The sequence below is a fragment of the Opisthocomus hoazin genome, chromosome W (assembly GCF_030867145.1).
Source record: "Opisthocomus hoazin isolate bOpiHoa1 chromosome W, bOpiHoa1.hap1, whole genome shotgun sequence".
Taxonomy (NCBI): domain Eukaryota; kingdom Metazoa; phylum Chordata; class Aves; order Opisthocomiformes; family Opisthocomidae; genus Opisthocomus; species Opisthocomus hoazin.
The window spans coordinates 26,320,526-26,348,480 of NC_134453.1; the positions used below are offsets into that span (position 1 = coordinate 26,320,526).

Sequence of the window (27,955 nt, forward strand, 5' to 3'; positions counted from 1 at the left end):
TGTGATATTTTAAGGTCTCAGCCTATGTTAATAGCCTATGGCTACTGAGTTCTAATGTTTCTATTTCCCAGTCTCACATAGATGCATGGATCTAGCAGTGTTGTCTAGGGAAACAGCAGAGATCAAGTAACTGTATTTTTTGAAGTCTCTTGAAATGTAAAAGAATAGAAATGATTAGGGTATGTCTCCTCAACTACCTAGCACTGACTTATGAGAAAGGTTACAGTTTTACTTATAAAATATGTGCACTGATATGGGTCAGTAGTCCTTAATATCAGTTAGGTGTGCAGTCAGGTATACTAGGTCTCTAACCATAGTGGTCTCTAGGAAAGTTCACAGCTGAGATGTGTTGTCACTTGAATTCTACTGTTTAGAGTTCAGTGTTGTACTGGAGACTGTACCCTGCAGTACCATGAAAATCCCTTCAATATTTTATTTGAAAAAAAAAGTATTTATGATAAAACATTTAAGAAATATCAAAAAAATTAAATCTTGTTTGTTCATCACAAATGTAAATGAATCTTTTACTATAAGGATACTAGAAAAGAAGGAAAATTTACTCTTTGAACTTCTTAAATAGAGCCTGACTTCCTTTGTGATAAGCGTTGAACCCTGAGGGATGGATAACACTGCTTCAGAGTTGACCTGCTTGGAATTCATAAGGAAATATTTTTTATTTTTGGTCTAAAAGAAGAAAAGGACAAATAGACTGGACAGTCTCAGCCAGCAGAAATGGATCTACATTTGCATCAACCACTGATGATTTCGTACTTGGATAAAGTTTATTTACTTCCTTAAGAAATTCTTTTCCTGTTTTGCATGTGCCCAGCTGCATATGTTCTTATGGTGGAAACTGAACTGATGAGATTTTGAGGAGAAAATGCTATTGACTACTACTTGATAAAAAGGAAAAATGCTGACCTTTCTAAGAACCCTTTGGCAATGCTTGGTGTACAGAATATTGCCAGTATCATCTCTTGGATAAAATGCTTGTGTTTAGAGTTTCTGGTGTTTGTGCTCCCAATAGAAGATCAAAGCGTAAAAAGCTAATCCAAAGGATAAAACATTTTTATTATTCTGACATTAACTGTATCCTTAGTGGTATAAGTGCTATTTTTGAGCTACTGTAATTGGCAAAACTACAAGACTCTTCCAGAAACTAAAATATTAGTGTGAGGTGGAAATAGTAGTCAATTCGGAGAAGATAAGATACCAGAAAGAATATGGAAATATTGAACTGACAGATATTTGCATGGGCACTCCACTGACTGAGGAGTAATTTGGAAGTTTGTCTACTTAGATGTTAGGGGAAGGGATCTATCATTTTCTGGGGTTCCTGTCAAAAGTAAAAACATTCCAGGATTTTGCTTCATCTTTTCCTTCTCCAAACAGAAATAAAAATTGTGCTATTTCTGCACTAGCTATCTGAATAGATTAATTCATGTTCAGGAAGTATTTCAGGAAGTGAAGGTTATTATCTTTTGTTCTCTGTATCTGTCCTGGGTTCGGCCAGGACAGGGTTAATTTTCACCGGAATCCAGGAAGGGGCACAGCCTGGCGGGCTGACCCCACCTGGCCAAACAGAGCAGGGTATTCCATACCATGTGCCGTCATGCTGGGTTCCGGTGGGGGGGAGCGGGGCGGCGGGGACTCACTCACGGCTCGGGAGAGCGCGGCGACGTTCCGGTCTGGGAGAGCGGCTCTCTGGGTTGTGCGGTTTGTGTTATGTTTTCCCCTTATCTGTATCGTTGTTGTTGCTGTTCCCTTTGTTTGCTGTTCTGTTAAGCTGCCCTTATCCCGACCCACCAGTTTTCTGCCTGTTTCTTTCCATTCTCCTCCGCACCCCGGTGGGGGGAGAGGCGGCCGCGTGGCGCTTTTGTTGCCGGCTGCAGCCAAACCATAACAGTATCCCATTCATTATAGTTATAGCAGTAACAACGATTCTTTATAGACAGATTTTAGCACTTGAACTACATGACACTGAATTCTGGTTTCACATTATTGTGTTATTCTGTAGGCTTAATATCAAGATCAAGTGATCATTTCAGCATGATAGTTCTTGTTCTCATCTTTAATAAGTATGCTGCTAGTCATCTATTCCACATACAAGGCATACCACTAAACAGGATGCAAGCCGTTTCAAAATGATTATGCAGCCTAGATCAGAGTTGTGTATCACTGTTGCCACAGTCATTCTTGGTACTTGTGTTATGTCATTCCTGCCTCCCTTCCAAAAAATAAGCCTCTGTATATTGAATAAATAAAAATGTGCGCGATACTTGAAGTTGAAATAATGAGACAAGGTTTTTGAAATGAACTGTGCACATTCACATTTCCTACTCCCTTTTTCTTTCAAGTCCTACCTGCCAAGTATTTCTGGAAGGAAAAAAAAATCCAGAAGATATTGATAACCTGGTAGTGCTGTCCAACCTGGACCAATTCACCTATCTCTTAAAGTTATTCACATGCATCCCAACACAGATAATTTATATTTTAACATATAGAAAATTTACTTGGTTATAGCTATCATAGCCTTAAAGGTGTAAGGACTGAAGACCTGAAGAAAGATTTGGATACCTGATTTGGTCTTTTGTAACTATGCTTGTCTAAGTAACATAACTATGCTTGTCTAAGTCTTACCTTTCCCAGTAAGCATACATTGTCAGGGTTGTTCTATGCTTACTCCAGAACAAATTCTTGTAGATTAAGCCTGTTTGCTTCTATTTTGCATGTAATTTTTCTAATAAAAATTGTGTTAATCAGTTTATGCTGTTTATTCAGCAGTTTTTGAACAACAGTACAGAAACTGACAAGATACTTCATTCTGCTGTCAGAGAAATTCATAGTAGTAAACTAAGTGTTGATAAACTGTCTTATTACAGAAAATAACATTTTTATATTTAGAAGGTTTTCTGAGAAGCTTTGAAAATCAGATACTTTTGGGAAACTTTTTATTAAAATAAATTCCCCAGAGGTTCTAAGATTTGCTTGTTTGAGTATTTTTCAGAATATTACATACATGAAAGTATATGCAATTGCACTGGTCATTTACAAGGTATTTCTCCTGTGTATCCTGATGAATTCATGTGGTGCCATCACAGTGAATGATTGATTGATAAGGGCTTTCCAAGGAGACTTGCAGTGACCAGATTACTTGTGATCTCAGATTCAAATTTCCCATTTGATAAGATAGAAATAGCTCTCAAGTAGACTGTAGTTTTAATGCATTAAGGTGTACAATGCAGTTGCTTGCTATAAAATATGATAATTGAAATGTATTTTTAAAAGTGACAAATCATTAACTACATTAGCTGTTTTTCTTCCATTTAAAAGAGTATTTTCCTTACTTTTGCAGAGCTGCAGGTTGTATGCAACAAAACACTTACGAGTCTTACTGAGAGCAAATGTAGAGTTCTTCAGCAACTGGGGAATTGAGTTGCTGGTGACACAGTTACATGATAAAAATAAAACTATTTCTTCTGAGGCACTTGATATTCTAGATGAGGCATGTGAAGACAAGGTGAGCATCCTTTCACTTTTCAACTTCTTTTTGGTATGCTACTCTGTAAGCTGTTCCCCACCCCCTCCCCCAATAACAAAGTAAAAGTATACAAGAAGATACTGATGATTTCCTTTCTTGTCATTGATGGGCTTCATAATAGTTTATAGATCCCTTGCTGAACATATTGTGGTATTGATGACAAGAAAATGTAGACTTCTGGATTATGCTTACTTTTAAATATGAATTCAGACTAATTCAGCTATTTTGATCATTATACTTTTTGTAAAGGGGATATATATTAATGACAAGATACTTGAAGTGGATAATATTAGGATGAGGTTAGTGCTGTTTGATACTTCCTTTTGTGAAAAAAATGCCTAATTTCTGGCAGACTGTTGTAATTGTTGTAGTTTTCAGAATTATATAGTGCTTGGATATTCTTTATACATTTTTAATTATTTTAGGCCAATCTTCATGCCCTTATCCAAATGAAACCAGCTCTTTCTCACCTTGGAGACAAAGGTTTGCTTCTACTCCTAAGGTAAATGTTGAATATGCTGTTTGACTTCACACTGTGGAAACAATGTGTTTGTTTTTATTCAAATCATGTGATTTAAGTGGAGTACTGACTGTCTGATGTTACTTTACAGATTTCTGTCCATTCCAAAGGGGTTTTCATATCTAAATGAAAGAGGTTATGTAACAAAACAAATGGAAAAATGGCAAAAGGTAACACTAAGAATAAAATGTGTGCGTTTGCTTGAAATTAGGAGGAGGAAGGGTGTGAATACACAGGTTTAGAAGTTCAAAGATTATTAAAGATATTGTACATTCATATATCTGTATTGCAAATGCCAATACATTTTTTTACCTCAGTGACTTATGATTTTGATGAAAAAGTTTGACAGGGACTTACAGTTCCATAGCTCCTCTGTACTTACGTGCTTTTGATTTACCCACACATTTTATATAATTTTGATATTCCAGCAAATATTTCAGGAGTATAGTGACTTACTGACTTTTCAAAATAGATTGTTGTGTAAGGTCTTATATAGAGAAGTGTGGAAAGGAATACTACTTTACAAGACGCCTGTCACCTCTGGTTATAGAATCATAGAATCATTTAGGTTGGAAAAGACCCTTAAGATAAGATCATCGAGTCCAACTGTTAACCTAACACTGCCAAGTCCACCACTAAACCATGTCCCTAAGCACCACATCAACAAGTCTTTTAAATGCCTCCAGGGATGGTGACTCAACCACTTCCCTGGGCAGCCTGTTCCAATGCTTGACAACTCTTTCAGTAAAGAAATTTTTCCAAATATCCAAGCTAAACCTCCCCTGATGCAACTTGAGGCCATTTCCTCTTCTATGGCTTGTTACTTGGGAGAAGAGACTAACAACCATCTCGCTACAACCTCCTTTCAGGTAGTTGTAGAGAGTGATAAGATCTACCCTGAGCCTCCTTTTCTCCAGACTATAAACAACCCCAGTTCCCTCAGCCACTCCTCATTAGACTTGTTCTCTAGACCCTTCACCAGCTTCATTTCTCTTCTTTGGACACTCTCCAGCACCTCAGTGTCTTTCTTGTAGTGAGGGGCCCAAACCTGAACACAGTATTCAAGGTGCGGCCTCACCAGTGCCGAGTACAGGGGCACGATCACCTCCCTACTCCTGCTGGCCACACTATTCCTGATACAAGCCAGGATGCCATTGGCCTTCTTGGCCACCTGGGCACACTGCTGGCTCATATTCAGCTGGCTGTCGACCAACAGCCCAAGGTCCTTTTCCACCGGGCAGCTTTCCAGCCACTCTTCCCCAAGCCTGTAGTGTTGCATGGGGTTGTTGTGACCCAAGTGCAGGACCCGGCACTTGGCCTTGTTGAACCTCATACAGTTGGCCTCGGCCCATCAATCCAGCCTGTCCAGATCCCTCTGTAGAGCCTTCCTACCCTCCAGCAGATCGACACTCCCGCCCAGGTTGGTGTCATCTGCAAACTTCCTGAGGGAGCACTCAATCCCCTCATCCAGATCATTGATAAAGATGTTAAACAAGACCGGACCCAAATCTGAGCCCTGGGGAACACCACTTGTGATGTTCACTCAGTATGATCTGGTCCATAACCTTCCCTGGCACCGAGGTCAGGCTGACAGGCCTGTAGTTCCCCAGATCCTCCTTCCGACCCTTCTTGTGGATGGGCATGACATTTGCTAACCTCCAGTTAGCTGGGCCCTTCCCGGTTAGCCAGGACTGCTGATAAATGATTGAAAGTGGCTTGGTATTCAGGTTAGTGAAATGTGAAGTATTTCCTCCTTTCCTTCCATAATTAACAAATTCACTGAAATAATTATGGAATCAGTTGTCGACTCTCTGCAAACTCATTGTATACATGAAGTGCAGTAATTTTGGTGAGCCTCATCTTCAAATCATAAGGAAATTCAGCATTCCTTAAAGAGCACTTCAATTGTTCCTTCCTTATAAAGTATCGTACTATAAAAACATTAACTACCTATATGTATTTTGTCAACCTTTGTAATCTTTTAGGAATATAACTTAAAGTATGTTGAATTGATTGAAGAACAACTTAATGAAGCACTTACAACTTATCGCAAACCTGTTGATGGTGATAACTATGTTCGTCGGAGCAACCAAAGGTAAACTTTCCAAGAGAATCCTCTTAGTCTGAAAAACCTCAAGAGTAACTCATTGCATTTCAGAATTGCTGGGAAAACATATGATTTCTCTTTCTACCAGATTACAGCGACCACATGTCTACCTGCCAGTTCACCTTTATGGCCAACTGGTGCACCATAAAACAGGCTGCCATTTATTGGAGTCTCAGGTAAGGATAATAACTATTTATAACTTGAAAGATTTTGAGAGTATTGTAACCCTTTTAAAATATGTTTTAAAAGAGATGGCATTTAAACAGTCATTGCAAAATAAATAGATTATGAAAGTCTCAAGTTACACGGGGCCAAAAAGTTGTGAAGACAGTCTTTGCCATCTAGTCTCATGTAAAATTCCTTCCTGACCACTGAAATATCAGAGAAATACCTTGCAATGTTTTTTCTTAAAATAGCTAGGAAAAACTTAGAATGGAAAGCAACTCACCAATAGAAATAATTTTTCAGTCTGTATGTGAGTGAATTGTATATTAACAAGTAAAACTGTGCCTATCCTTTTATGCATACAAAAACATGGAGATGAGGGAATAAAATCTTCTTACTAATATCCTGAAGAGCTAAGAAAACAGACCCTAAGCCAATTCATTTGGCATTTGCAAGATGATGTAATGAATTATATATAATAGTGGAAAAGTTCAAGAGAAAGCTTATATATTGTAGCGTGTTGATCTGATGAATCTGTTCTCTTTATAAAATCTGAGTTAACCTGATACAGTCAGTGGTAACATTAAAATTTTCTACCTGCATTACCATTGCTGTTAATTTATGGTTGTTATGCTAGAACTACCACTATTTTATTTTAGGGTCCATACTTTAAATTAGCACTTTACCTTTATTAAAACTGCAAGAGAACCTGTTTTACTGAGGTCTCCTTTTCAATTTCAACTGAGTTTTTTTTTGTTCTTCTATTTTTCTCTTTCAGAATATTGTTACAGATCTAAGTTACACTGTTCATTCCCCAATGCTGGATAAGTGGGAAGGAATTAAGCAGCTGAAAGCAGCCCTTTGGGCCTTGGTTAGTAATAGATTTACAATCTTTCTGCAGCTGTTTGAGTTCTGTTATGACTCTCGATTCTGAAATAACTAAGCAAAATCCCTTAAAATCATTATTTTGGGTTTTTTGTCGTAAAATGTGTGTGACTTCCCAAGTTAGTGGAACGTACCTTAACTAGACTTTCAGCTGAAAATTGTTCACTGCACCTGTTTTGTTCTGAGTCTTTTAATAGTCACTTTGTCTTTTGGATTTTTTGTTGTTGGTGGTGTTTCTTTGGGGTTTTTTTTTGTTTGTTTGTTTAAAACCAAATAAAAAGAACAGATTGCCACATGTAGCAACAGTATTATTATGGAACCAGTGATTACCACTTGCTGTGGTCTATTTTTGATATATTTACTGTGGTGTTCCAAAATTCAGTTTTTCTGGAAAAAAGTTGACTGCCACTGTTGATGTGTGTGAATATATATGGTCATGACATCCCTGATACTTGGAATAACATGGGGAAAACCTAGTGTCTGTGCATATCCAAGCTCCACTTCTGTCCTGATTTCAGCTAGGATAGATATAATTGTCCTCCCAGTAGCTGCTGTGTTTTGGATTTAGTACCAGAAGAATGTTGATAACACTGATGTTTTTAGTTGTTGCTATGAAATCAAGGACTTTTTCCCAGTTTTTCATATTCAGTTAACGAGCAGGTGTGCAGGAGCTGGGAGGGAGCATAGCCAGACAGCTAGCCCAGGGTGGCCATTGGAGATATTCCATACCATAGGCGTCATGCTCAGCTGATGAATGGAGGTTGGCTGGTGGGCGGGAATGCTTTTTTTATTAATCCTCTTTTCCGTGAGTTTAAATCCTCTCTTGTCCGGGAGTTCGAACTTTTTCGGGAATTTCATGAAATTCATGAGTTTCAGGTTCCACGATTGCTGCTTGGGTTTGTTTTGCATATTCAGTAGTAGTAGTAGTATTAGTATTTCCTTTGTTGCCTTATTGAACTGTCTTTACCTCAATCCACAAGTTTTACCTTTTGTCCATTTCTCCTCCCCATCCCGCTGGGGGGGAAGTGGAGGGGTGAGTGAGTGACTGTCTAGTGCTTAGTTGCCAGCTGCTGGGTTAAACTACAATAATTTCTAAAGTTGCTTTGCCACCTCAACTGTTCGTCTGCCTCTTTCTTGTCTTCCCTAAAGTTTGTTTTGGAACATTTGTCCAAGGTGGCTATTACTGGAAGATATTGTAGGTATGTAATAAAATGCCTGTTTAAGAAGAATGTAAAACGAGTAATTCAAGATCATACTGCTGGCTGTAGTAGAATTGGTAAAATGAGGAATATGCAGTAGTTAAATATGACCAGTTTTAGGTATTATACATAGTGTGCCGTGTCCTTTTTGGGATTTGCATGACTAGGAAATGCCAACAAGGGTGCTCAAATCTATAGTTACTTTGAGAGGATGTGGCTTGAAAATGTACCACCAACAAACAAAAATGACGAAAGCTTTACACTGGTAGTGCTGCAGATCACATCAAAATCAAAACTTATTTGAAAAACTTTTTTATTCCAGGGCAATATTGGATCATCAAATTGGGGTCTTAACTTGCTTCAAGAGGAGAATGTAATTCCCAATATAATGGCACTTGCGCAACATTGTGAGGTTCTCTCCGTTAGAGGGTATGTGTATCTAATTTACAAGCTCGAGAAGTGGGCCTGTATGAACCTCATGAGGATCAACAAGGCCAAGTTCAGGGTCCTGCATCTGGGTCAGGGCAGCCCTCAGTATCGATACAGGCTGGGGGATGAAGGGATTGAGAGCAGCCGTGCCGAGAAGGACTTTGGGGTACTGGTGGATGAAAAGCTCAACATGAGCCACCAATGTATGCTCGCAGCCCAGAAGGCTAACCATATCCTGGGCCACATCAAAAGAAGCGTGGCCAGCAGGTCAAGGGAGGAGATTCTGCCCTTCTACTCTGCTCTCGTGAGACCCCACCTGGAGTACTGCGTCCAGCTCTGGAGCCCTCAGCCCAGGAAAGACCTGGACCTGTTGGAGTGGGTCCAGAGGAGGGCCACACAAATGATCAGAGGGCTGGAGCACCTCTCCTATGAGGAAAGGCTGAGAGAGTTGGGGTTGTTTATCCTGGAGAAGAGAAGGCTGCAGGGAGACTTTATTGCAGCCTTTCAGTAATTAAAGGGGGCTTCTAAGAAAGATGGGGAAAATCTTTTAGCAAGGCCTGTTGTGACAGGACAAGGAGTAATGGTTTTAAACTAAGGGAGGGTAGATTTAGACTAGATATAAGGAAGAAATTTCTTACAGTGAGGGTGGTGAAACCCTGGCACAGGTTGCCCAGAGAGGTGGTAGATGCCCCATCCCTGGAAACATTCAAGGCCAGGTTGGACTGGACTCTGATCAACATGATCTAGTTAAAGATGTCCCTGCTCATTGCAGGGGGGTTGGACTAGATGACCTTTAAAGGTCCCTTGCAACCCAAAATATTCTATGGTTCTATGATTTATACATAACGTTTACAGATGGTAGTTACAGTAGGTTTTGAAAAGCCTGACCTAATTTATGTGAATGTAGTTTTGCCACTTACTTGGAAACCAGTTATTAAAGATCATTGATCAATCTCAGTCCTATACAATCTCAGAATTGTATAGGAAGTCTAAAAGAACATGCAGTAAGCAAATGAAACCTATGAAAAAAGATATATACTACTTTTTTCCTCTTTTAAAATCCAAAATATTTGCTACTTATATCTATGTTGGAATCAATTTATTATTCTATCATTTTTATTCAGTATATTTTTTGAATCTTTAAAAGAAAGCATGAATAGATGGTCTTTTGCCTAATGCTGCTACTGCGTTAATGTTTGTCCTTTAAAAAAAAAGTTACTTTTCTATTTTATTTATCGGACTCTTGTAATAATTATTTTTTATTTTTGAATTGTGTGTTCTCAAGTATTTTAGTGCATTTCTTAAGCTTCCATTGATTTACAAATAAAAATCGGGAACAAAAAGCTATTTGGCAATTTTGTGAAGTTTCTGCTGTATTGTTTTGAAACTGTTGCCTTTCGAGAGAGAAATAAATTTAGTTAAATTAGGTGCTATTATTGTTGCTCTTTTTTTTCTATATATTTATTAAACACAGAACCTGTGTCTACGCGCTTGGTCTAATAGCCAAAACTAAACAAGGATGTGACGTTTTGAAGCATCATAACTGGGATGCAGTGAGACACAGTCGTAGACAGCCTTGGCCGGTGGTCCCTGATGACATGGATCAGCTCTGCAATGAACTTTCTTCTATACCCAGTACTCTTAGCTTGAACTCTGAGTCCACCAGTTCTAGGCATAACAGTGAAAGTGAATCTATGCCTTCAAGTAAGTAACAACAAAAAAAACCCCAAAGAAACAAACAAACAAACAAGCAACAAAAAAAAAAAACCATCACAAAATAGTATTTTGGTGTTCTTACCGACTTTTTGTCGGGATGAGATTCAGGCAAATGATTTAAAAGTGCTATTGCAAGAAAGAAAAGTGCAAGCCAGGGGACAGTTATATGCATTCAGAGAGACGTATTCAAGTGAGAGGGAAGAGAACAGTGTCTTAGATATACATTTGGTGTAGAAATAAGAAATTTTGTCATTAGGGTAAGTTACTAGTTTTTTATGTCAAGTTATGGCAGCTTGCAATAATACCCTGCAGAAATCTCCATGCTTTAGGTATAAAGATACATTTACTTGTTTGCCTTCAAAGGAATAAAGGATTGTTCAGAATACATATTCTGTGTATACACGCACACATATATACTGTAATGCTGTATTTAAAATCTTTTATATTTTGTGCATCTAATACATTTTAATTTTGCTATTGATATTTCGAATTTAAATTCAGAAATATACCATATTTAGATATCATTAAAGGAGCACATCAGTTGTAATCCTAGTAGCTGGATACTTGCACTGGAATAAGATAGCGTGGCTTTTCTTTTGAAGCAATGAGACCTTCAGCTCAGGTACTCCTGAAGATACTTAATTTGCAGTACTAAGTTCTGCAGAAAAAATGTTGAATTAAAATTGTGGCAAAACACATAGTCTTCCATTTTAGCTTTTATAGAATTGCTTACTTTTTTGCAACATAGTTTATACACTTTGAAGAACTGTCCATTTTCAGTGACAAAATCTCATATAATTTCAGGTATGTTCATCATGGAGGATGACCGTTTTGGCAGTACTTCCACTAGTACGTTCTTCCTAGATATTACTGAAGATGCAGAACAAATATTTTATGACAGACCTGGACCTTCGAAAGACAAAGACCGTAGTCCCTTTCCTTTTTTTTCTTCTAGCAGACTTGTGAAAAATCGCATTCTAAACTCTCTTACTCTACCTAATAAAAAACACAGAAGTAGCAGTGATCCAAAAGGAGGAAAGCTGACATCTGACAGTAAATCAGGCCTGAGGCGAAATCGTACTGTAACAGAACCTTCCAGTGGCATAGACTTTCCTGCTGGGGAAGAATTCAACCCTGTTTTCAGAGTTCCTAAAATCCGGACTTTACAATTAGAAACTTCTTTTGTCGGAAGTAAGCACATGGAAGATACTGATAGTACCCCAAGTATTGGAAAAAATGATCTGAAGCTGCCAAAAGGTCTTGGAAATGAAATTCACCAGGAAAACACAAGCAGAGAAAGGCTAATAGGAGATGGTACTACACAAACACATTTCAAGAGTCGTAGCTTAAGTTTTAATACAGATACCACAACAAGTGGCATAAGCTCAATGAGCTCTAGCCCTTCGAGGGAGACTGTAGGTGTGGACACTACATACGTAGATACCGACTGTGGAAGTTTGAGTACTGTGGTAAGCACAAAAACAGTTAAACCAAGTCACTGTTCAACACCACAGTCTAACCACCTGCCTCTCTCAAAATCCAACTCTGTATCCCTGGTACTGCCAGGGTCTTCTCATACACTTCCCCGAAGAGCCCAGTCTCTTAAGGCTCCTTCTCTTGCCACAATAAAAAGTCTTGCCGACTATAACTTTAGCTACGCAAGTTCTCGAGATGCCTTTGGCTATGCTACACTAAAACGCTTACAACAGCAGAGAATGCATCCTTCACTGTCTCACTCAGAAGCCCTAGCATCTCCAGCAAAGGATGTGCTGTTTACTGACACTATTACCATGAAGTCTGGCAGCCTGGATTCTCGGCTGACCCCAAGGCGGTAAGAGATTATTATGTGCTTCTTTCTTACTTCAAAGCTGTAAGAGCGATTAAATAAGAAAAGTATCTTTCTAATATTTTTATCCAACTTCATCTAAAATGACAGTTGTTGCAGGATGATTCATAACTTCGCTGAAAGCAGTACCAATATTAGGAGAATAGGCTAGTGAGAAGTCTGAATTTTGTAAGTGCTGTCAGAGAAGCCCAGCTTTCATATCTGTCTGCAGTCCCTTTAATGCTGTTAGTGACAAAGGAGTATGTTTCCTTCTATCACATTTGCTTCCTGTTTAAATTTTTAAATATTTAAATGCAATTGCACTGCTAACATTGCTAAAGTTACAATCACACAAAATTGCTCATGCAGTCAGAGCTGTATTTCAGAAGAGAATTTTCTCGATGTCACTTGATGAAGTTTTAGGACAGGGACTCCTGCCAATATGCTATATTACTCTTCACTGTGGCACTGAGGCCAGTGGTGAGATAGTGGTACCACTGATATGAATGCAAGTTTGACTTCTTAGCTACAACAGAGAAAAGATTTTACTCATAGGGTTTATTTTTAGATTGTGGTGTCACCTCTTTATTTTTGAGTACTATCAGCTCTTCTGAAGACTAATTGGATAGTTATATATCTAGCTCATGACATTGACGCTGTTCCCAGCAGCTACAGCCAGTGCTTAACAACTTTCACTTAAAAGCTCTTCTACTTCCCAAACTTTTCCTTTCAAATCAGATTTTAGCTAGTGGACTGAATCTTCAGGTTACTATTGAAAGGGAAAAGACACTTTCTATCTCTGTTTTTGCCTAAATATCCTGTTTCACATGAGAGAAAGGGGAGAAGATACCAGCACATTAGTCTCTTCCATACTGCACAGAAGAGCAAATGCTCGATCCCCAAATTTCAATCCACATACCCAGTTGAGCGTCTATAGTGCCTGTTTATTACTACTAGTTTCCTTCCTGATTAAGAGCAACATTATTTTTTTTTGTATTTTCACATGATTCTGCAAAGATGCCATAAAAGATAAGTTTTGTTCTCTTTGTTCAGTTAAATTAGAACTAGACTGATTGTGCTGATTAAATTAAGGATTATTCAGTAGTTAAGCTGCACCATCCTGGAAATCAGAAGTGCTGTTCCTTGCTCTGTCACTGGCTTCCTGTGCTAATGCAGGAACAAATCAGTGTCATTTCAGTGGAAGTACAGATTCTGTTGTGGCTGTAGTCATGCTGTACCGCTCCTTGCAGTCATGCCCTTGATATGCAAAGCAGCCTCCCTGCAGTGGACTTTCATCCTGAGACTCAGGATGCAGTGTAATACTAACAGTATTCCTGGTGCTTAGCTGTTCATGATCTCTCGTATCAGTGGTTAGGTGCAAAGATTTGAGCTGACCTGTTTAACGTTGAACTGACATGACTGGAGTGCTCATATCTCCGAGAAGGTTAAAAAATTGCAGATGTACATATTGCAAAATATTGTCAGATTGTCTTGGTTACTGATATAATTGATTGGAAAGACTATGATTTAACTAGTATATGTATTTTCCTTACTGGTTACAGCCTAGTGTCTCCACTGAATAATTGTGGTCCTTTTAATTTCAGAGTATGTTACTACTTCCAGCTAAATATTGTCTTTAACTGCTGTTTAAGTAATAAATTGGAAAGAAATATTCTGTCCTTTTTTGTCTTCTAAGGCCATTCTTCTGTCAGTCTTCAGAAGATTTTCTTTGATTCATGCTTCATTCACAAATTCAGGTATTCATAGCAAGTAGCAGTTGTAAATTGACTTCAGTGATGTTTCTAGTTGTTCCATTTGTTCAAAAGGTTGAAAAGCTTATTTCTTTGCACAAATTATTTTGTGAGGCTAAATTTTCCAGCTCTGTCTTTAAAGACAAACCAAAAATGTTAAGGTGCAGGTCTCAAATCCTGATTGTGGATCTTGCCCCATCACCTGCAGACATGATTTCATGAAAACATATCAGTGTTTATTAATACTAATGATATATCTGTTGTCTTTTCCAAGAGAAGCAGGAACAAATGTTTAGGATTAATATGCATATCTTTATTTTGAGAGTAATTATAGAATGCTTTATTATGAAATCACTAATGCAATTGGTAACTTTGGGTTTTGAAGTATGGCTTGAGTTTTATTGCAAGTCCACTGCTACTGTAATTAGCATTAGTCAGAATTAGTAGCAAGAAAACTGTTCATGTCCTATAATCTGTGTTCTGCACATTCCCATCACATAATAATGTCTTGAACAACACATAGTCAAACCATAACTGATTTTTATCTCAGTATAAATCTGTTAAGCTGTTATGGATGAGAAGACATTTTAATTGCCCATTTAAACCAAAAAAATTATAGAAAATTATTTCTAAGGCAGAAAGTTCAGCTCAAAAAATATAATTTTCACTGTACTTACCTTCCAATGTATAATAATTTGCAGTAATATAATAAAAATTTACGGTTCCTAAGGAGTGTCTCTTTTTACTAGGAAACTTTAATCCGCTGCGTAGACCATCTGTTTAGGTTGATTAGCAGAAAGCATTCATAGTTTTTTATCTTCAATGATAAGTAAAATGAGAGATGGCCAAATGAGAGTTTTCTATCATCAGGACTCTGATCAGCACTGAGGACTTGTTCTCCAGCCTCCTCTCTCCTGTCTTCTTTCCCAAGCTATTTCTTTCTTTGTTCCTCAGGCTTCTTGTCACAGTCAGCTCTGCTCACTGTGCAGGTTCAAGTTTGTTCTTTGTCTGTTCGTGTTGAGGAAATTCTTCTTCCATGCTTGGGTGACCCAGTGGGTGGCTCCTTTAGAACACAGGAGAAAAAATGTTCCTTGCTTGCATCTCTGGTACCTAGCAGGCTCAAGCTCCGCATTAGCAGTTTAAAAGCCTAAATCTTTACTGACTGTGTCTGGGCTGTAAATCTTTGAAGCCTGGTAAGTTGGAGAAAATTTGTGGTTTTACAGGGTTGACAACCCCTTAAGAGGAAGTTACATCCTGCTATCTTTCAAGTCCCTGTCCCAGGACTTTCAAAAAAAAGATCACAAATTTTTACCCGAGGAACTGCCAAACCATGCAATATAACATGAGACAGAATAAAAGCAATGAGCCTATAGCTGTAATTTAACAAAGTAACAAGCTCTCAGTTCTACAATGGGAAGATGAGGATAGTCTTTGTGTCAGCAGTCCTTCTTACTTGTAATGTGCAAGAATGAGAGATTTACCAAGACTGTGATTTATTACTTCAATGTTACAGGTTCATGAAAGCTTTAAGTTATGCATCGTTAGATAAAGAAGATTTATTAAGTCCTATTAACCAAAACACACTTCAGCGATCCTCCTCTGTTCGCTCCATGGTTTCTAATGCTACATATGGTAGCTCTGATGATTACATTGGCCTTGCTCTCCCAGTGGATATCAATGAAATATTTCAGGTACGTATGTGATAACTTAATGGATGCATTTGCATTTTCATACTGGAAGGTAGTTAACTTTTGCATTATCATCAGAATAGATTAGATCTACAGAAATGAGGAAAACGGGATGTGGTACTTTCAAGGAATGCATTTTAGAGAACCAGAGTTATTTTTCTAACCCTGTTTACAGAAAAGTGCTAATCTGTTTTGTATTATTAGGCAAATAATGACACAGACTAGGTTATAAGTGTGTTAAACAGTGGTAGCATAAATATGCTGTCATAAGATTTTTAGTTGACAACTAGCTTTTATACTAAAATTAGCATGGTCTGTGGACATTTGTTAATATCTCTCTAGCCAACTAATTGATATGTTCATTGGTCAACCATAAATGATATGCATAATCCCACAGTAAACTTCCTGCTACCGTGATTTCTGCTACCGTGACCTTGATGTAATACCTCCTTAAAGGAGGTTTATAAGACAGAAAGCTACTTTTTACCAGAGCCTGTAGTGACAGGACAAGAACAAGAGGAAATAGCCTCAAGTTGCGCCGGGGAGGTTTAGATTGGATATTTGGAAAAATTCTTGACCAAAAGGGTTGTCAAGCATTGGAACAGGCTGCCCAGGGAAGTGGTTGAGTCACCATCCCTGGAGGTATTTAAAAGACTTGTTGATGTGGTGCTTAGGGACGTGGTTTAGTGGTGGATTTGGCAGTGCTAGGTTAATTGTTGGACTTGATCTTAAAGGTCTCCTCCAACCTAAATGATTCTATGATTCTATGATTACTTTATTCGTATATCTATCATCATAACATTAAATTATATTGTCTTTACTTAACCTCACAGATATATTTAAGTTAAAACAGATTATCTTAAGTGTCTTATCAATTGCCTTCCTCTCTCTACTTAGTTAAAACACATTCTCACCTAACAAACTGATGCATCACAATGTTTAATATTCTGTTACTTAATTATCAAAAACTGGACATGGTCTATGTCAAAGGTAAATCAGTGGCTTCCTTATCTTTAGTTTACTTAGTCCTTGCCTTTGAAACCTAAATTCCTTTCTTACTAATCTCAAAAAATTACTAAAGCTACAGCAAAGGCAAGATTTTCCATCATACCTACTTCTGTTTCCCTTTTATAAAATGAGTATTTTATTTCCCTCTCCTCCACATTCTTTGTGGCATGTTTATGTTGCCTCATTTCTTTTCTCTCAAATCTTTTTGTAGAGTTGAGACACGTCTCGACTCTGCAACATCTTACAGGCAACATTTTAGATGTCCTGGGTGGTTTTGCTCTACTTTCCCGAGGTCTCCAGTGTTGTAGAGTGATTGTGGACAGATCATTAATAGCCACTTCTGGGTCACTGGTTTCCTTACAGCCTGTCACCACTATGTTTTGCCATTTACTAACTGTTCATAAGCCTTGCTTAATAAATGTTCATTCACAAATGTATGTATTTCTCATTGGTTTTCTTTACTACTCAGGAGCCCATTCTTAATTTCTTCCTCCAATTAGATCTTTCTCATGAAGTAAAAAATTGACAATGTTTTATTTCCTCATTACAAATATCTATTTTTCCTTTGTATATAATTATCACCTGTGCTAATTTTAACTTTCACTTGAATATTCCAGGTAAAGGAAACTCCGTATTTCCAGAAGAAAACCACACCTCCATTCGATGACCGTGGAGCTAGGGTCTTTGCACCTGATGCAGAAGGTACTGGTTTTGTTCCTCTTCTGTGCCTTTCTATTGTTTGTTTGTACATTAGGTGGGGTGTTGGGTTTTATTTGTTGATTTTTCTTTACAGAAAAGGTTATTTTTAGCTGTTAATTTTTGAGAGCTATGTTCTGGATTCAGGATAGCGGGCTATTAATTCCCTCTTTTATGTAGTTCAAGATAATGTGGTGTTGCTTCAAAGCTTGATCCAACTCTAATAAACTAAGAAGGAAAGTCTACGTATCTTTGATTATAATATGAGCTAATGTTAATTGAAGACTGATAGTGATACTGCATTAAAGAAAGTAATGAAATTTAAGCTAAGATAAAATATGTATGCCACATATATTGAACTGTTATATTTTGACTCCCCTTTGATTACATGTGAATTTGTAGGAACCAATAAAGGTGTTAGCTGTGTATTTCAGAAAGTAAATTTTGTCTTTCTGTGATGTTTCTGTGACAGTTGATCAGTGGAGGTGATGGAACATGGTACAACAAAATTGCAAGTGCTCTGTAATGCCTGGCTGGTTCTGGAATGCGCTTTCTTTTTACTCCAGAGTAGTCAGAAATCTGTAGGGCATCAATATATATCTTTTCAGTAGGACAACTGAAAAAGAAACATTGATACTGGTCCTGAAGTAGTATAGGATAGCTGATGTCTTGCTTCTTAGTTAACTGGAACTTTATTTATTACAAGCACTTGAATATCCAAATAGACACATCTTACTGATTTTTGTTTTTTTTCTTTTGTGTTATTAATATAATATATAAAAATTACTGTCCTGAAAGCGTGTTTCTGTAGTTTGCTAAGTTTCAGTGTAAAGTAATGCCTGTTCAAAATTGTATTTGTTGGTGTTTTCCACCCAGGGAAGAGCATGTCACTAAAGTTTCTTTGGCTTGTTTCTGCATTGTTGAGTCTAGTGCACTAAGTTACAGTTTTTTAAATTTTGTTTCTGTTTTCATTGATGCATATGTCATTTATGCATCTGGTGTATTGTTGCACTAATCTTGTTTGATACTATGAAAATTCGTAATGTTTTAATGTTACATGGGTATTACTATTACTAATGTTGATATAATGTCATGATTTACCACACATCTTCTTACAGTATGTGTGTTTAGAGGTTGAATTCTGTGCTTTGCAATGTTTTGTTACGTATGATAAGCTGGGACTAAAATGTGATGTTTATTTCCTGAATGCTAACAAATCTTGGGAGCTTAACCGTTCAAAAAAAGTTTCTAGATCTTCACACACACACTCCTTCATAATAATGTTTTATTAACTGTTGGTTGTGTGGTTTTGTTTTTTCTGATGTCTAATTGCTTATCTACAGGCCTTCCATCAGGTACAAGTGATGTTGTCAAAAGTCCTTTTCAGATGCTCCGACAGCAGATCAGTCTCACAGAAATAATGAATACCAGCCGTTCAGATGCCTCTCAGTTTTTAGAAAATACAGAGGATACAGGGCTACAGGAGCACACAGATGAGAACTGCCTTTACTGTGTCTGCATTCAAATACTGGGTTATCAGCCTAACAAAGGAAACTCTTCATATAGTCACACAGGTTAGTGTTCCTTGTGGGGAAGTGTGATAAAACTGAATGAAAATACTGAATTTTGTTCATCTTTAAAATTGATGTATCTGTAAAGGGTTTTTTGTTGTTTTGTTCTGTTTTTTTTTTTCTTACTGACTATTGACCTTGAAATTAATTCTCCTTAATAAGCTCACTATGTAACTGATGATATTTCCATGGTCATTCCCATGTTTTCTGTTTCTAGTGGTGTTAGTAGCTAAATATTTCTAAAAGCTTATCAGAATATAAAATTCAAAACTGTATTTAGTACTTGCAGATCGATGTCCTGAAAACTGAGGTTTGCAGTCAAACTAATGAAAAGTCTGACTTCAAAGCAAGTCTGTACTATAAAACAAAATCAAGGAAATCTGATTGAGGAGTCCGTTGAAGTTGAGCTGTAACTTCTGGGATTTAGTGTTCTTTCTTTGTATTTTGAGATTCAGATCAGATTCAGAATTATTGTCTTCCTAACCTCCTCTGCAAATCTTGTAGTTACATGCCTTTTTACAATGTCTATAATAAAAAAGATAATCCCATAATGGAAATTCCAATTTCTGCTTAGTAGAAATCCTTACCATTTTACAACAGTGTTATGCATTCAGGTAGTAACACATAAAGAGTACTGTTGGCAAGGGGGAGGATGCACAAAATGTGAGGAATGGCCCTTTGAGCAAAGGGTTGAACTAGGTGATCTCCAGAAGTCCCTTCAGACTTATGTTTTTCTGTGGTTCTGTTAACTGCACAACAATTAAAAGCGTGGATTTTACGTTAATCTTTTTACATCCAAAATGCCAAAGGCTATGGATAGTGAAACCTCCCAGAAGAATTTTACTCGTCACATCTTTCTGTTGATGAAGTCAGAGCCCTTTCTGCAAGACCTGTGGTAATTGTATGAACAAAAAGCTTGTGTATATGCAAGAACATCTTTAGTATGTTATTGATATATCCATGCTTCATTTTGCATAAGAGCTTTACATGTGATTACAGTTTTTTAGGTTTCTGTCAGTACTTAAGAGTTGATTATTTTCACTCGAGTATTATAAGATTAAAAAAAAAAAAAGTTATTTTTAGATGTTTTGAGTATGATTTGTCCAAAATCAAACATCTAGTTTCCAGCTGGTTTATATGCCAATAGTTACCGTACATAGTGCATCAGTATCTTACATGCTTAACATTGTTAAAATATAAGAAAAACATTTGAAGTGAGGAAAAGTGTGAATAACAAAGATGCAACATCTTGTTTCTCTCAGATTTTTCAGACATTCAGACATTCCACACTGACTGGTGTGGACAGACCATACACAATCACTTAGATGTGCATTCCTCCAAATTTTCTGGAATTTCAAGCTGTAGTGATGCAGTATCCCGTGGTTCAGCTAGCAGCACCAAGAGTACAGAGCTTGTACTAGGTAAGTTTGTAAGCCTTATTATTATTCGAGACTATAACTCTTAAAGTATTTTTTAGGTATTGTGGAAAAATAATATTTTATTTATATATACTGCAGCAAAGTAATGCTCTTTATTTAAAAAACAAACAAATAAACAATGCCACAAACAACAAAAAACCCTCTTTGGATGCCCTAATTATTATCCAGGAAGGTAGTTGCATTATCAGTGACGATGGCACTTTGCATGCTTTCAAACTGTTCTGCTTTAGCATTTTTGCAGGTAATGTAAATGCAGCTCTGTGTCTGACATTACAATCAAATTGATCGCTTTTTTCCCCCACAGTGTTGTTAGTGTAAAAAAAAAAAAAAAAACACTTTTAAAAAATTTACTGAATTTTTGTAAAGAGAAATACATTTCTTTTTTAGGCTTGTGTTTTACATTTTGAATTATCATAATTTCTTATGAAGTAGCTGATTGCTAACTTCGCCAGTATCTGATACAAACAGAGCAGGTAATCACCCAGTTTGCAACATGATTTAGTGATCGAGACAGCACTGTAATTGAATTTCACAGATTTTTCTAAATGTCACACAGCATTTATGAAATGCTAGTTTACAGTTTTTTAAATATTTCCATGTTAAAATTAATGAAAATAATATTTTTGTTTGTCTTCATTTGAATGGGAATATTTGTTGGTAGTTCAGAATACATACATAAATATGTAATCATGTGTGTGTAATGCTAAAACTGAATTATGTGGCATAAGATTAGCACAATCAAAGACTGTTCTGCTTAAACTCCATACTGTTGAATTTGTTTTTCCAGGAGTAAAATCAATCCCAGATGATACACCAGTGTGCAGAATACTTCTGCGGAAAGAAGTCTTACGTTTAGTAATCAATTTGAGTAGTTCAGTAGGAACTAAGGGCCATGAAACTGGACTCCTGACGTAAGTTAAATACATTTCAGGTGTTTTAGCAACATTTAGTTGTACGTATTTTCTAAGATCTCTGAGATAGTGATTCACCTTATTTCTGACTTCTCAAAAAATTGTTAAGCAGGTATTATTGTGGGTTACTGGGGATGATTGAACGTAACGTAAAAGCTAAGCAAAGAATTTTCCTTTTAATATGTTTGTTCTGTCTCTAATTTCTTACTTTTCCCCATTATTTTTCAAATCAGTAATTCAACTGTAGTGTTGTTTCATTACATACCCAGTATGTCATGCGTCTTTAAAAAAGAAATGATAATTATTTTTTGTTATTTGTGCCAAATAATATATATCAGATAACTGGAAGAACAATCTGAAAGTAACTTCTTGAGAAACACAAATCTGCTTTAAGCGAGAATACAACTAATGGAATTAATTTATAGAAAAACTCATGTTAAAATATAGGAATATAAATCCAGGGACCACACATTATATTAAAAAACGTAGGTTTCTGGGCTAGTGATGTTGGAAACTGACATATGACTGCTAAAAGAAAATGCAGAAATGCTCATTTTAGTTATAAAAATGCTTACAGGTAATTAAGTTAGCTTTTCGTATTTTTTATTACTGCTGTACATGTGGATGCCTATTCTTTTATATACTGTTCTCTTTCTACATCTACTCTTTTAAGACTAGGTGATCTCAGAGATTCTGTACAACTTTCAAATTATATATTCTGTTTCATCTCATTAATATGGATTTCTTCCAGTTTGGTACAAAATAATGCTGTCTGTTCTTATTTTCTTGTTTCATCAGATCCAAAATGTATAATGCCTGTTACTGAAGAGTTTTACTTTGTTAATGATGACAATCAAGATTGAACAGTTTTTAAAAATATGATGGAAATCTGTTCAAGACTTTTAAAATTTTGTTTTTCTTGTTGATCAGAATTAAGGAGAAATATCCCCAAGCATTTGATGACATATGCCTTTACTCTGAGGTGTCCTACTTGTTAGCACATTGTACGTTTCGACTTCCATCTCGAAGGTTCATTCAGGAGCTATTTCAGGATGTACAGTTCTTACAAGTAAGTGGAGAGTTCAGGTGCATCGAATCCACCAAAATGTGCCAGCTGGGTGCAGGTTTCATGTTCTGAATGCTTTCAGATATGTCTTAAAGGAAACCATTTTATGATATCTTTCTAGTAAAATCTCTGATGACATTAATACTTCATCTGTCTTTTTCTTTTAGATGCATGAAGAAGCAGAGGCTATTTTAGCAACACCAACAAAACAGCCAGTAATTGATACATCAGCTGAATCCTGACCTCTGTCTCGTGCAGTGCATTGCATATAGACTTTCTGTAATCCTCAGACAATCTCTGATTGACTGGATAAAAAGCTTTGGAGCATCATTTTCTAGACTGTTCCAGAAGCTACTGGTACCTGAAGACTGAACTGAAAACTTCTTCCTTAACCAATTACTGCCCCAGTCTCTTGAGCCCTTTGGGGAGTTATTAAACATTACCATAGTTTTAATAATAGTTAATTACCAGTATATGCAAGAGCCGATCACTGAACACCTCCACAAGTTTTCATTTCATTTTTTACCATAAATTAGGAAAAAAAAAAAAAAGGGACAACACACAGAGACATCTTTTAGGATTGACTTCAAATTCTGTTCCAGAGAAGTAGAATGATGCCTTGCTTTTTAGCCCCTGGATACCAGGAATCAGAGAGATGAGGGTGCATGCCATTGCCAGCAATGGGGAGCCATGCTGTAGTCATGGACACCAGGGGATTAATGTTAGCCCTTCTCTGTTGGTTTTTGTACTGTTTATAACACTACTTAGGGGTTTGTAACTTCAAAGAGAAAGAAAAGCCTCTGTGAATCTGAAGTTTCATTTAAGTTATTTTAATATTACTATAGTTGTAAGTAATTTTATTAGCAGTCTCTCCAATTTCATTACGCTTATGTACATATATCTTATCTGAACCAGTTAAGGATTTTCACTACAGTTTGATTTAAAAATAACAAATCATTTAAACTTTAAATGCTGAAATCAGATTGTTTTCCCTGAATGGTATGCATGTGTTTGCAGTTTCTATACTCATGCTCATATAGTATGAATGTTGGTCTTACTCTTAACTAAAAACCTTTAAAAAGCATGATTTGTATCAGATAAATGAATATTGTATAAACTAAACTTGAAGACATTTAATCATTGCTGCTTTTGTGAGAAGAGATGAGCATTTTCCAAGTTCCATGGAAACAGCCTTTTATAAAAACAAAGGTTTGTTTTGAATTTTCAGTGGATTAGTGATCAAGCATCAGATAGTACTAATAATTGTAGTGAAAAGCCTTAAGTAGCAAATTTTGACGCAACAGTAATTATAATTTTATATTGGTATTAATGAGTGCAAGCTTAAAAAAAACGTAAGAATCCCTATCACTTTTATCATGGATCTAAAGATTCAGAAGCCTTTATACGAAGGTAATATAAATATATGCAAATACATATATACAGTAGCATGGCCACCTTTGTTAGAATGCTTGTAATAGAAGTGATTACCCTTTGATTTTGATATAGGTGAATAATTCAGCTGGAGTGTACTAAGGTAGAATGTATTTTTATCCATTCACTTTTATGATTTTTTATAATTGTCAGATAAATTTCACTTAAGTGTTAATCCTGATGCTCATAACCCTGTTCTTATTAGCTATGCTACTGGAGATTTCAATAAGTAGTCCTGTGAACAATAAAACACGATTCCTGGTGAAATGTAGAATTTATTTGCTCTTATTGGCAATTTCATCTTGCCACATAAGCACTGCTATGTGCACTGCATACCATCAGTTTCTGATAAAGCAGATCTCTTAAGTTGCTGCTCAGTCAAATTTACTTCCTGAGATTATCTTTCCATGAGTTCCCACTGAAAGAAGGAGCAAAAAGAAACTGATTGAACTCTTTTATGGTCAGTGACACAAATAATCTATCTATGTGTCAAGGCACATTTGAAATGCTCTGAAAACATACCACACCAGTAACTATTGGACTTCTCTGGTCATAAGCAAACCAAAATGTCAATCACAGTAGACCAAATAGTGGTATAAACTCCAAAGGAAATAATGTAGTTTTCCCAAAAATGGGGCTAGCATATCTCATACAGTAGTTTCAAACACTACCTCAGTTAGGCTAGAGTATAAGAGATTTGTTTTAATAACTAAATGGAGTTACATCAAACAACTCCATGTTATTTTTCTGCAGTTAAAGCAAAATAAATTTTATCACTTGTATTTAAAAACAAAACCACCTTTGTTCATTTGTTACCAGTTTAATCCATAGCACTTAATGTAGAAAGCTCCATAGGAAGGCCTGTGATTATAAAAACGTAAGCAAAAGCAATGTCAATATACTTTTGAAAGATTCTCCATCCTGAAATGCTTCTGTGTTCTGAAGTACTCGCTTGTGTGGGGATCCATGACAACAGAAACTTAACGTATGTATTGTTGCTGCAAATTCAGTTATAAAACATATTTTTTTCCTGAAAGTGTATGAGTGTCAGTCGATTTCAACAAGTATGCATCGAGGATGTAAAGTCTGTACTGTACATAACATACAACATTTCTAGAATTAATTTATATATTTACACATTAAGCTCACGTGACTCATTTTAATTGACAAATGAAGGGATACTGTTATCGAAGGAATTTGTTATTGGCCTAGTTATAAACTGTGAATTTCTAATTCTATCAATTTCTTTTTTAAAATATCCCTTTCAAAGTTCTCATTTTGGGGTTTTATTTGCTTCATGATAAAACTTCAAAAGAAAAGGGTAGTAAATAAAAATCGTGCTTATATTAACCCTAACAAAGAATCCTTCCACTTCCCCTAAAAAGGGTAGCAAGAGAAACTGACAGACCACCTGCTTTGTATTTTTTGCAGTTGTAACTATTTGTGATACTGTTGAACAAATGGTAAAGCATATAGAATTCATTTACACTATATACAAATACAATTTGGTTGCTGTGGCAAAGAAAACTCCCGAATGATTAAACATGATAACAAAAAAATACTCAGACTGCTCTGAGGTGAAAGCCTTTGTGGGAAGGAGAGGCTGGTTGTGAAACCAATTGCATTTAGTCTACTAAATTAGCTGGCTAATTTTCTTAGTTTTCTTTTACAGTCAGTGGAAAGGGATAGCCCTTTCCAAAGGGCAGAGAGCTAACTAAAGGGCTCCCTCCTCCTTGAGGGCCTGTTTCTCTCCACTGAGCAGGGAGGAGGACAAAGCTGGGTGCTGTGAGTGTCCTTTTAGAGAGAGACACCTTTTCAGCTGTCTGAAATTCAGATGCTGAATGCTCCCAGCTGTCATGGACGTCACTCGGAGCTGGAGATGGTCAGGCTTTGAGGTGTCTAACTTGTATCTTGGGCCCTTGGCATGTTGTATTTCAAACAGTCGCTTTTCCTCATCTGACAGTTCTTAGTTGACCTGAGGTATGTACCCTAAATGTGCTCTCATTGGGTGGTGGTGGTGTTTTTTCCCAAGACACAATGAAGTGCTAAAGTATTCAGTCGTTTAGGACACAGTGGCTTGGCACACTGAGGTAAGCTGCCCTTATAAACATTTAAAAAGACAGCAGTGAGAATACTGCTTGTCTTTTTGTCATTTTATTTCAAAACATATATAGTGGTCTTGAACAAGAGAGTTGTAATTTGCAGTGAGAAGCTGAAAAAAACCCTATAGCACCTTTACTAGATGTCTGAAGAGAAAGATAGCTATTTGAGAAATAGGTAATAATCAAAGCCTAGTGAGAGATGCTTCTTCTTAGTCTATGTCCTGGTCTTGATATTTGGCTTTTTGGACTTCAGGAAGCTGGTGTTGCCTTGTAAGTGTGAGCTCAAGCTGAGCAATCGCATTGGAAGAATTCATGCCAGGCCTTGGAGTGTCTCTGAGGTTTCTGCTTGGCTCCTGGCAGGGCTGCACAGAAGTCTCAGAAGAAGATTCAGAGCTTTGCTGTGGAGTCAGTTGAAAGCAAGTCCCATAACTTTTTTTTTCAGTTACATTTCTATTATCATGTGCTTATTAAACATATACTAGGTGAGAGTAAAATCTCTTTGGGGACATGCTAGGAACCATGTTTCTATTTTGCTAGAAGCCCCCCATCTCCTTGTTTTTTGTTTAACTCCTGATTCTGGTTCCCTGGACAGTTTTATTTTCAACAGATTTGTATGTTCGGTAAAGAACGTGGATTTTCTTTGGACTGTTTTTGTAACATAGATGGGTAGCAATGCCACAGCATGCAGAAATTGCACATTTTGCTTAAATTGCTTTGTAAAATATGCTATTTTATTGGAGAAATTTAATTTATGCCAAAAAGCGTAACATGCTGTTTTGCCAATGAATAGGGTGTTTTAGCACAAGATGCAGTGTCTTAGGGGAGAAAGGCAGATGTCTTCTAGATTTAATTGAAAAATTGTTCCAATACTGGTCTGTTAGCATCCCTAAAACTGCATTACAAGAGATGATATAAGTTACTCATTCTGAGGAGGGAAGGGATCAAGGAAACTCTTAAGATTTATTCTCTCTGTCCTGTGTGCTCTTTTTTTTATTATTATTTAGTAACACGCTGCTACATATTTGGAGGTTCTAGTGGTTGTAGGTCACTGAACAGACATTGAAATCCGATTTATATTGTATACCTGTAACACAGAAATAAAAAGTATTTATATATTTTCTATAAGAATATTGCATTGAGATGTGGATAATTTAAACAGAGGCTTGTCCCAAAATGGTATTGCCCGCCCTGATTTTTTTTGTCTGTTTTTTTTTCCTTTTTTTTTGTATACTGTGTACAGTTCATCTCTATGGGCATTAAAAGCATCCTGAAGCGTAATGTTGTCAAAGGGATGCATTGTTAATACTGTGTACTTAAACTTCTTAAAGTTGTTCTGGTCTCATATGTACCTCTCAGCATTAGAAATCGGTTGGAACTTTATATTTGTAAGTTACTAGAACAACTTGAAGCTTTCCAAATAAACATTTTTTGGATCAAAATATATTTTACATTAATGCTTTGTAAGATGTCTTATAAAAATAGTTTTATAGTTTATACACCAGTTTTATTTTAAAATTTTAGAGTACTGATACTGAGAATTAATCATTTTCCATTATGTGATGCTTTCACATTAAGTGTTAGCATTTTGACAACAGATGTGAAAGTTTAATTATAAACAAACAATGACAGAAATAAACAGTTTTCAGTTTTGAAATCATTCAACCATTAATGTAAGACAGATGTCTTAAAAAAAATATATATATGCCCTCCTAGCACCCTTGCTCTAGGTGACCCTGCTTCAACAGGGGGGTTGGACTAGATGATCCACAGAGGTCCCTTCCAACCCCTACCATTCTGTGATTCCCACCCATGCAAAAATCCTTTTCTAATCTTCAATTCTAGTTCTAGTGCCTGGACTGTGTCCCTTGATTTTGTCATTGTGCTCCTTGGAATCCTCTGTTTGAC

The 27,955-nt window shown here is 36.6% G+C and overlaps 1 protein-coding gene across 1 annotated transcript in view; it reads left to right on the plus strand.

The window, feature by feature from the left end:
- LOC142365591 (rapamycin-insensitive companion of mTOR-like) overlaps nt 1-27,419 on the plus strand; it is a 127,131-nt gene extending 99,712 nt beyond the window's left edge. Inside the window, exons 23-38 of the mRNA XM_075446498.1 lie at nt 3,356-3,520; nt 3,967-4,043; nt 4,153-4,231; nt 6,047-6,156; nt 6,257-6,344; nt 7,112-7,204; nt 8,740-8,846; nt 10,321-10,550; nt 11,367-12,393; nt 15,652-15,829; nt 17,452-17,536; nt 18,874-19,104; nt 20,364-20,522; nt 21,328-21,451; nt 22,382-22,520; nt 22,685-27,419. Coding sequence (XP_075302613.1) covers nt 3,356-3,520; nt 3,967-4,043; nt 4,153-4,231; nt 6,047-6,156; nt 6,257-6,344; nt 7,112-7,204; nt 8,740-8,846; nt 10,321-10,550; nt 11,367-12,393; nt 15,652-15,829; nt 17,452-17,536; nt 18,874-19,104; nt 20,364-20,522; nt 21,328-21,451; nt 22,382-22,520; nt 22,685-22,759 — 2,967 coding nt within the window. The 3' untranslated portion in view covers nt 22,760-27,419. The remainder of the gene's footprint in view (nt 1-3,355; nt 3,521-3,966; nt 4,044-4,152; nt 4,232-6,046; nt 6,157-6,256; nt 6,345-7,111; nt 7,205-8,739; nt 8,847-10,320; nt 10,551-11,366; nt 12,394-15,651; nt 15,830-17,451; nt 17,537-18,873; nt 19,105-20,363; nt 20,523-21,327; nt 21,452-22,381; nt 22,521-22,684) is intronic.
- Nucleotides 27,420-27,955: the final 536 nt, after the last annotated feature.